Source organism: Electrophorus electricus, chromosome 22, assembly GCF_013358815.1.
Source record: "Electrophorus electricus isolate fEleEle1 chromosome 22, fEleEle1.pri, whole genome shotgun sequence".
NCBI lineage: Eukaryota > Metazoa > Chordata > Actinopteri > Gymnotiformes > Gymnotidae > Electrophorus > Electrophorus electricus.
Window position 1 is genome coordinate 8,198,447 of NC_049556.1, and position 11,137 is coordinate 8,209,583.

General features: G+C 43.1%; 1 protein-coding gene across 1 annotated transcript; it reads left to right on the top strand.

The window, feature by feature from the left end:
* Window positions 1-557: 557 nt before the first annotated feature.
* Window positions 558-6,885, top strand: LOC113570379 (fibronectin type III domain-containing protein 7). Its single transcript, XM_026998756.2, has 12 exons — window positions 558-600; window positions 777-1,040; window positions 1,245-1,505; window positions 2,201-2,458; window positions 2,624-2,878; window positions 3,501-3,755; window positions 3,944-4,204; window positions 4,578-4,835; window positions 5,252-5,506; window positions 6,000-6,260; window positions 6,473-6,502; window positions 6,848-6,885. The coding sequence occupies exons 1-12, from the start codon at window positions 558-560 to the stop codon at window positions 6,877-6,879; spliced, it is 2,433 nt and encodes an 810-aa protein (XP_026854557.2). The 3' UTR covers window positions 6,880-6,885.
* The last annotated feature ends 4,252 nt before the right edge of the window (window positions 6,886-11,137 follow it).

Genomic DNA, 11,137 nt, shown 5'->3' on the forward strand with positions numbered 1-11,137 from the left:
TATATTATTAATGTTGTTGTGAACAGTATATGTCTTGATTACAGGTCATTTTAACAAAAAAAAAAAAAAAAAAGCTTTACCAGCTTGAACAATTTCAGAAAAAAATATTATTATAGACCATATATCATACAATTCATATCTCTATTGATCCCTTGCCCACCTTCCTGGAGGCGACCAAATTACCCCACCTCTGATTGGTCAATTTCCCCTAGGAGGCGGGCCTAACCGGAGATATTTTAGTTAACGCCGGTGAAGCAAAATTTTAGTGTAATACAAGAGACAAAAGATATCAAATATTTACACCTTGAACAGATACAGCTGGGATTTTAAACCTGAACGGAATACAAGACGATGGACCTTCGTGGAATGAAGTTTTGGGTACTTTTTTTTGGAGCTGTGTTACAGGTATGTGGTTTTGTGTGTGTGTGTGTGTGTGTGTGTGTGTGTGTGTGTGTGTGTGTGCGTGCGTGTAAATGAAGGATGTGAATAGTATGGAAACGATGACATGCAAGTTTTATGAAAAATATTTTTTGGATTTAGAGTTATGGATTTTCTTAATGACCATATATTTTTTCTCTTATTTACAGAATTCTGTACAAGGTAAAACGCAATCTGTGAGAAAATTCGAATTCCTATTATAACGTCAGAACTAATTGCTGTTAAAAAAAAATACTGCTTACTATATTACCTGAATATCAATTAATTATCTCAAAATTTGTTGGGGTTTTTTGGATGATTGTTGCTGCACTCTCACCGTCCCGCTTTCATCTTTTCAGGGACCTCTCTAACCATTAGCGTATACACGGTCACCTCGAAGAGCGTTGTGCTCCGCTGGAACAGCTACCCAGGCGCTGCCTCCTTCAAAGTGTCAGCCACTCCCAATACCGCTCCGGATCGTGTCGTTTTCAGCAGTTTCAGTCCTTACACCATCATCGGATCCGTGAACTCTCTCACACCCAATACTGTTTACACCTTTATTGTGGAGGCACTAGACAGCTCCTTGACTGTGCTAGCACAAAGTAGTGTTGATGGATACACTGGTATGTGTTACAAATACATTATGAATGTGAACGGGACGGTAATGCATTAATTCACTTACTATGTGCAGTGCTCAGTGTTAGAGTCAGTATTTATCTGGATTATCCTATGCATGCATGTGGAGAAGTTCAAGTTATATTTAACTCGTTAGATCCCAGGGTTCATGTGTCAAAAAGTGCGGTAACTGCCTCTCTGTGACATGTCAGCTCCTGACATTCCCATCATCAACACGGCCATCTCCAAGCAGAGCCAGAGTGTGACGGTGGACTTTGTTGAGGTCACGGGCGCTACCTCCTACGTGCTACGTGCTGAGACCGCCGACGGCTCGTTCTTCTCTGAGGGTCTCACGACAAACTCTCCAGGCGTGATTACTGGTCTGCAGCCGTACACAGACTACCTCTTCAGCGTCATGTCTGTCAACGGCGGGGGCCGGAGCCAGCCATCCAGCCAGATTTCAGCAAAAACAGGTATCCCTCTCTTCCATCGGCACTCTCACAGAAGCGCCCCCCCCCCACCCCCACCGACCCTGCATCCCTGAAAAGAAACAACCCATTCACGAGGGCACACTGTCGGCCATTCTCCAGATTCTGGACCTAATCTGGACATTCAATCTCCTCACTGAATAAAAAAATAAAAAAGTTGTGACAGATCAAGATTTGGCTCATATTTGGCCTCATGGTGCTCGAATTGTTACCTTCTCACCAGTGTAATGTGTTCACCCCTGGGGGAGTGAGTGGGTGTTAGCTTAGCGTGCGTCTTGAGTAACAGTATCCTGTGTTGCACTGTCCTGGACCTCTGAGGTATAGGGCAGTTTCAACTGCTCATTAATGGTGGATCACCATTTCTGACAAGGTCCCCTGAAGGAAGCAATGATCTCAGACGTTAAAATAGGTCATGTCCATTTAGCTCTTGGGGCAGCATCTGAAATCGTATTTCTCAAAATAGGGCAGAACAGTGGTTTTATTTCACAACTAAGTTTACAGATGAGCTGGATCAGGTCTGGTAAGAAAAGTGTGGGTATAAAACAGTATCCAGTGATCAAGAATCCTGTTACTGCAATTTATTTCAACTCTGCATCCAGAAAACTGACTGACAGTGTTTTATCTGTGGCTGCCTCCCTGTACCCGCCTTTTATGTCCCTTTGTCCTCCCCGTATGGGCAGTGCTGCCCCCCCCTCAGCTGAACAGCACCTCCCCTAGCAACAGCAGCATCCTGGTTGCCTGGGCTCTGGTGCCCAATGCCATGCTCTACAGCTACACCGTCAGCCGTGACAACACCCTGCAGCTGAACCGCAGCAGCACCACCGACGTCTCGCTGGACCTCGGAGGCCTGGACGCCGGTGTCAGCTACTGCGTCACAGTCAACGGCTGGAGCCCGGACGGCGTCCCTGGAGACACCACCACCATCTGCCAGATCACCCGTAAGAGGGGCGGGGCGTGGAGATGAAATGATTGGCTGGAATTGATACGAGGCAGGGCCTTCTCATTTCCTGGTGATTAGCGCCGCTGTCTGGATGGTTAGTGTAAATGGCAGATTTTTTCCCCCCCCCCCACACACACACACACACACACACACACACACACAGGTCCCTCCACTCCCCAGTCTGTGCTGCTGCACGGGGTGTTGGTGAACGGCGTGTGGGGCGTGTCCGTGTCTTGGGCCTCCGTACAGGGCGCAAACCAGTACGTAGCCACGAGCTCTTCTGGCGTCAGCTGCTCATCTGCGTTGAGCCCCTGCGTGCTGATGGTGGGGGGCTGTGGGCAGGTCCTCTACACCTCCATCACTGCCATCAACCAGGCCGGAGCAAGCCAGCCCTCTCGTCCAATAAGCTTCAACACCAGTGAGTTGGACAATGGTTTTCATGCAAGAACACACACACACACACATTTATCTGTGAATGTCCAGAACATGGTGTTTATACATATGTTATATGTGTATTATATATGTAACTATCTGTATATAATGAGTTTTCTAATATGTGGCATGAACGGAACTCTAACCTTAACCTTAAGTTTTTGACCTTTTACTTTCAGAAACTGAAGCATGCACTTTTTAAAAGAAACATTTTACTTTGTCAGGAATATTTTTCTGATCATGGCAAAAGTAGCCTTCCTTTGCTCTAATTTCCTACATAGGACATTAGTGTCCTGCAAATTCACATGCACACACGCGCGCGCGCACACACACACACACACACACACACACACACACACACACACACACACACACAAAGTTACTCTTACTCTTACATTATTGTCTTTAATTCATGTAAAGTTTGACAATATTTGCCTGTGCATGTACACATAACATAATAAATGTCAGCTATATGTATAAGCTATAATGTCAGCATTTTGCAGCAATAAAAACCAGACTTATATATGAAGGATTATACTATACGAAGGAAACACAATATTATTATTTTCTCCCTCTTGTTCTCGCGTGCCCCTCTCTCTAATCCTCAGAGCCGTGTCCTCCGGATCCTGTCCGTGTGAACGTGTTAGGCGGAGGTAACTGCTCGTTGGTGTGGAACTCCACGTCCTACACCGATTACTACACGGCCTTCTTCAAGCGAGACGACGGCATGGAGGAGTCGTGCAACACCACCAGCATCTCCTGTTCCTTCCACTGCAGTTGTGGATACTCCTACCTGCTCAGCGTGTTCAGTAACAACCAGGCTGGGACCAGCCCCCTCGGACCTGTTCTCAACGAGACCACTGGTAAGCGCCCACGAGTCAGAGGACTTGCGAAACGTTGCACATTACACATTTGTACCATCGTAGCCACGGCATGTAGGTGTGCTGATCCTTTATTTGGTCTAGATTAATGCATGTCACATTTCCAAGCAAAGTCACACACTCGCGCATGCCGCTTGTACTCACACTGCTGTTCGCCCGCCTCCCCAAAGTGCCGTGCTGCCCTGGCGATGTGGTAGTGTGGGATCCTTCTCCGGAGACGCTGGAGATGGTGTGGACGCCGGTGCGTGGTGCCGACTCGTACCAGACATGGGCAGTGGTCGCCGGCGTGCCCGACGTGATCTGTAATGACACGTCATCCACCTGCGTGCTCTCCAGCCTCACCTGTAACACCAATTACAGTGTGACCATCATCCCCTGCACCGAGACCCACGGCTGTAACCTCTCCTGCAGCCCTCAGACACACGAAACAGGTAACACACACACACACACACACATACATACATGGAACAGGTAGCACACGCACACACACACACACACACACACACACACACTTACACAAACACAAAACAGGTAACACACACACACACACACACACACACATACATACATGGAACAGGTAGCACACGCACACACACAAACACACACTTACACAAACACAAAACAGGTAAAACACACACACACCACATAAACACAAAGGTGAAACATTTTCTGAATGTAAAACCAACACCTAGATAATACTCTCACACACTTTCATGTTTTCTTTTTTTCCGTAACGTCTCCTGTTAAGCCCTTTCTCATTTTCTCGCTATCTCTATTTTTCTCTCGCTTTCTCTCATCCCACAGTTCCGTGCATGCCAGCGGTAGTGGGCGTGAGCCAGAACAGCTCTACCTCCATCGATGTCACCTGGAACGGCTCAAACATCGCCGCCGACTACACAGCCATTGCCGCTAACATGCAGGGCGGCATCCACACTTGTCAGTCAACGGGAGCATCCTGTACAGTCACAGGGTTGCTCTGTGGCTCCTCCTACACGGTCAGCGTCATCGCGGCCACCGCAGCTGGACAGAGCATACCCAGCTTCAGTGTGCCCTTTGAGATAGGTGAGATTTCCCTGACCCAACCGTGCCCATTCACTGCCCAGAGGTTCTGGTTGTAGAGAAGCACTCTGCCTTTGGTGGTGATAGGACTAGGAGGATAGGTTCAAACTGCACAGGATACTCTTTTCTTAATCTCATAGCAAGGAAGGTGTAGTTGCATCATGTGTTTGCAGTTTCTTAAAAAAAAAAGACCCATCAGCTTTGTCTTGAACGGTGTATTGAGGTTTACCTAATGTCTGAGCTGGGCGCGTAACATGAATCTGAATGATAAATTCATATATAAATAAATTAAGACATGCTAGTCTTGTGACCAGTTTTAAGGCACCTAAATAAAAACAGGCTGAATTCTGAAATCTGATCCCAGCCCTGGCTGTTCATTGGGAATCTGGCTCAGCTGTCTCTCTCTTCTCTCTGTTTAGCTCCTTGCTGCCCAGACAACCTGACTGTGACTCAGGTGACGCAGGCCTTGAGTAACGTCAGTTGGTCAGTGGCACGTGGCGCCCAGTCCTTCCACGTATCGCTGATGTCACCGAGGGGCAGCGCCAAGTGCCGCTCCTTGCAGTCCAGCTGCCTGATAGGCTGCATCACATGTGGAACGAACTACACTGTCTCTCTGGAAGCCATCAGTCCGTCTGGAAAGACGGAACCTTGCACGTACCACAGCTTCTCTTCCAGTGAGTGGGAGGAACTGCCGACATGCCCACTCTCAAATACACGCCCCCACTCTCAAATACACGCCCCCACTCTCCCTGACACGCCCCCACTCTCCCTGACACGCCCCCACTCTCAAAGACACACCCCCACTCTCAAATACACGCCCCCACTCTCCCTGACACGCCCCCACTCTCAAAGACACGCCCCCACTCTAATTGACACACCCCAACTCTCACTGACACTCCAAACAGAATCAGGGTAGCTCCAAACACTCATGCAGCCTTATGCTAGGCCACTCTGTAAAAATGAGAATAAGTCAATTCTCAATTCAGTGTAATAAAAAATGTGTAATTTTATTAATCTTCATAAAGCTGCAATAACTGAATTTTTTAGACCGCATGGATGACTTGTCACACCGCAGGTATATCCTGATTGATCAATCAAAGCACTGCCTTAACTTATCCAGCTCCTCCTTTGTTACACATGCCCCTCCCTCTCATCCTCCCCCTGCAGGTGAGTGCTGTCCGTCAGGGATCCGCCTCTATAAGCGGTCCAATAACACGCTGCGCGTGCAGTGGAGGGCGGCCACAACCCTTAGCAACTACACGGCCAAGGTTTCTGGCAGTGGGCGGAGCTACACCTGCAGCCCCGGCCCAGGGGGCAGCACCTGCGATGTCGCCGACGTCACATGTGGTAACGTGTACTCAGTAGTGGTCGCGCCGGTCAACCCAGACACAACTGTCATCCCGTTCTGCTCCAGTAGGATCTACTCAGGTATGGAACCATTTTTGTTTGTTTGTTTGTCTGTCTTTAAATATGGATTTGTTATTAGCATTATGGTGTAATTTTGGGTACACTGTCCACGTGCATTTAAAAAAATATATATATACATTTATTATTATTATTATTAATATTGCTGTTGTTGTTTTTAAGTGAATAAGATATAGTCAACTCTTATGCTTAATTTTAATCTCATTACCTTTCAGTTTATTGCCAAGGGACCAACGTTGGAACTTGTAAGTTACACTTAAAAACAAACTACTTAAATGTATGCAGAAACATATTTTGCATATAGTCTAAGGAAATATTTTTGACCAAAGAGTTTTTTTTATTTTCTTTTGATGATTAAAAATAGAAGTCCATATAGACAAATGCGAGTCGGTCTAAAATTTATGACCAGAAGATGTGATAAATTGCAGATATCTTTAAGGTGATATTTGTTGAACATATTTCAAATAAATTAATAAATTTATTATTTATAATTATACTATTCATATATTTTTGTTTTTTAGGCTTGTTTATGGCAAATGGCAAAAATCTGTTAAATCTTATGCACAGATTCATTTAGTCTTTTTTTGCAGTACTTTATCGTGGGAAGAGAAGTGTGGATTAATAAAAGGTATGTATAGGATTTCCTCAGCATGACACAAAACTAACAATATAGAACCATCCCAATCCATAGCTTTTAAAATACTGAACAATCAGACTTCATATGATATTCGATGCAGCCTATTCCCTGAGAAAATTCTCAATGGTGCTTTTGTGCACCTGTGTATCTGATCACACTGGCATTCACACGAAAGAGGTTAAATGATGAGTCATGTTTCCATGATCTGAAAGAAAGCACACAATACGTCTGCAGGACAAAAACTGCAGAAGAAAGAACAATATTCACAATAATGGTCACTTATTCATGATCCATGATGAGTTATGTTACTGTACTGTTGTGGGGTTGAAAGCTTACACATTGCTTGCCAAATGAAAGAAATCATTTGTTTTTGGTATTTGGTATGTTTCTTCTGACTGTTGTTGCAGTGTGTGAGTAGCGCTAGGGAGTGCCTGACTCTTGTCAATTCCTGCTGCCCAGTGTCAGATGAAGTCAGCACAGTTCCACTCATCCAAACCACGTTCTCCATGCCAGACCGCGACCTTTGGTGACCCTCCTAAAATGCCGCAAAATAGCACGCTGTCCTCTGGTCATGTTCACATGATAATTAGTATCCGTATAAATATTGGTATTGAAATTGTCTACTCAGAGTGTATTTAAAGCTATTTAATTTTGCCAAAAGATTAAATGAGTATTTAAAATGATTTATCAACTAATTACTACAGGGAAATTGAAGGCACTGTTTTAATTTTAAATTATGGAAGAATGTGCAATTGCGAAAAAAAAATCTGATAGTGAATAATGTAATATGATCATGGAAAGTTATTGAGCTTCACAAACATAGTCAAAAATTCCAACAGAAATAAGCCATTTCTTAAAACCAAAGTGTTTATTGGAGACATTATATATAACATTCAGGAATCCTGAAATGCTCTCAGGGACAGTAACTACAGTTGTTTTTCCATGTGTGCTCTGGGAGCCCTTGTTGTATTAATTTGACTATATATCTTTGGATCATTGTAACAATACCATAAGTTCAGTAAGAAAACTATGCTCAAATGATGTATTTTGTGAACAGAGGACATTTGTGTAATGTGGCAAAAAAACAAAAAAAAAATGGAAGAAAAAAGACAAGCAAATAATAATAAGAAGAAGAAGAAGTAACTTTAATAATTTTTTACAGTATATAGTTTTAATCGTCAATTTATATAATGCCTTCCTCACATTCAAATGCTAAAAATGTGTCAGCCAATGTGAAAGTTAGAGCGCTTCAATCTGAAAACTAATTTTGTTGTTTAAACGTAAATATAAAATGTAAAATTAAATGCACACACTGTAGAACACCCCCCCCCCCCCGTTTTGTGCCTCCAGAAGAGCCATATGAATCCAGCTGCCTTATGGATGTGAGTTTAAAAAAATCTGTTAGGTTAGGTAAATATATGTCTTTTATTACATTCTTGAGTATTCCATAGTAATAAAAGAAACTTCCTGCATTTCTGTGCCGTGTGTCTTTTGTTTCCCCCACATATTAAAACTAGGCATTTAAAAAAATTGACTATTTGACAATGGTCAAAGCCTAAAGACCGTGATTACAGCCCAAAGACAGTGGTCAAAGCCCAAAGACAGTGGTCAAAGCCTAAAGACCGTGATTACAGCCCAAAGACAGTGGTCAAAGCCCAAAGACAGTGGTCAAAGCCTAAAGACCGTGATTACAGCCCAAAGACAGTGGTCAAAGCCCAAAGACAGTGGTCAAAGCCCAAAGACAGTGGTCAAAGCCCAGTGACAATGGTCAAAGCCCAAAGACAAATTCCTCTGGCTTTGCCTGGTGTCCCTTGCAGTCTTCAAATGCAGACTGAAGATTTATCTATTTGTGGAATATTTAAAATGACCATTGATCCCGCACCTGTTGGCTAACCGAACCTCCAGCATGTATAGTTTTTTTGTTGTCTGATATAGAGCTTATACTTGATTTGCCCTTCTAGGCATCAGTATTGATCTCTGTATTTCAACAGTATTCTAGTTCATTGGTATCTTGAACTCTAACTTACTGTACTTGCTAGGAAGTAATCTATGAGTAAATGACAAAACAATTTTATAAATTGCTCTGGATAAGAGCGTTTGCTAAATGCAGAAAATGTAAATGTTGAATGAATGCAATTTTTACATGAAACTTAGAATACTCCCATAAAAGGATTGAATATACTAAATATGCTATCCATTAAAAATGGATAAAATACAAAGAAAGATACGATTACCTTGGGACCATAAGAACAGAACTCTTCATGGAACAAGCTTCTTGCTTCATTACAGAGGATGGTCTGTGCAGGTTGCTGCATTAACAGAAACACATGTGAGCGGCAGCAGAAATGCAGTATGCACCGTACAAGTGAAACATGGAAATATCATGTACCACATCTGCAGGTACGACGCGAGTTAAACGCCTTCGTGCACAGACTGCTGAGCTGAATCGTCTTCCCACGGTTAGAATAAAAGGGGCAGAAGGGAAGTCACAAGCAGCCAATTAGCACCATGATTATTTGTGGCCAAATGTCACAGGTTCTTCTCTTTTGCTTGTATTGTCCTCACACGCACCCGCCACGGCCCCGAAGGTAAAACAGAATTAGGAAGAACAGAGCACAACTGCATATGGACTTCATATTTTTGTCACAGTCGCACGAAAGAACAGCTCTTTAAGCTTGTTTAATAATCGTTGTAGGGTTTTAACCTACCTCAAATCATGTACACTCCAGGCAATGACATACTTCCACATCACTGTATGATCTTTCACATAATGTGTTACAAATAAAAACGCTGAAAATGTTTACCGCCGTATACCGCTACTAATATGAAATCGTCTTTCCTTCTGTATACTTGTTACTGATGTGAGGGTGAACGTGATCTTCTGGAAAAAGGAGAGGGTCTAACACTATAGAAGACTTTTTTTCCATCTTTGTTGTGCTACGTTTTAAGCACTCATTCTTAATCTTCAACACTTTTTGTAACAGAACACTGGTGGCTGCCGTCGGAAACATGATGACAATGCAGAAATGGAAAGTTAATGCCAACGTGGCATTTCAACTAGTAGCACAAGTCATGGTATCTAGTGACTCACAATGAGTCATCTTAGTTTTAATTCCAATTAATTCTATTTTCAGGCATGCATCAGTCATATTTAGTTGTCATGGGCGTGGAACAGAGCAGCATCACAACGCTAAAAGAGTCTGTGGTACATGCTAGAATAGCTATAAATATTTCAGCAATGGTTTATTAAGAATATAACATCATTCAGCAATATTCTATTTATCTGATAGCTTCATAAATGACCTATTACTGAGCTATAACAAAATTGAAACCCTTGAACATTATACAAATTACACAAAGCCAGGCGCTTCAGAGCATGAAGGTGGTGTTTCAGTGCAGGTGTGATTCTCTTGTTTTCTAAACTCAGCTCACCTGATATCACAGGTATTGTGTTGTGCTGATAACACCCGTGTCATGGGTTTGATTCCCAGGGACCACACATGCTGCTGTACAGAAAAAGATGTAGAAAAAAAGTAGCTTTGGATAAGAGTATCTGCCAAACGATGTAAAGTCTAAAAACTGATGCTATTGTAATTTAGAACAATGTTATGTTAAAACATCTACATTGTTCTGGAAGTATTTTTTTTGGGTTTTTTTGTAGGACAGTTCCCTCCTTCCAAAAGACACAAACACCCACTTAAAGTTAACGGGGGTTTTGCATGTGGTATGTGTCTTCTACCTTGTATTTGCTTCGTGACTTTTGTTTGGCATAAAATTGCAAGAGGGAAGGGGAAATGAGGAGCGGCAAACAGACTGACCAGGGGGCAGTTAGGATGATTTTAATGGTCTATGATTGACAGGGGCTCTAACAAACACTGTAATGGCCCATTGTGATGTCTTGTTATGGGGCTCAAAGTTTCCTGGTGGTACTCCAAAGACTGATCGGTAGCTATTGCTGTTCAATGCTCCACAATATGGAAGAACATCACAGAAAAACCCCAAAACACACAAATGGAAATCAAAACCGGACACATGGACATACAGCGTAAACACTGGACACCTGGACATGCAACCAAAAAATCAGACATCTGGACATACAAAGGCGTTCTATCTGGTCTAGCTCACCATCTTTTTTGTTGTATTTTTTCTTGTTTTGTCACAGGGATCTTTTATTGACCTTGTGCAGTTGATTTAGGACGTAGAATGACACAAATGATTAATTTAACTTGCAATGTGTTGCAGT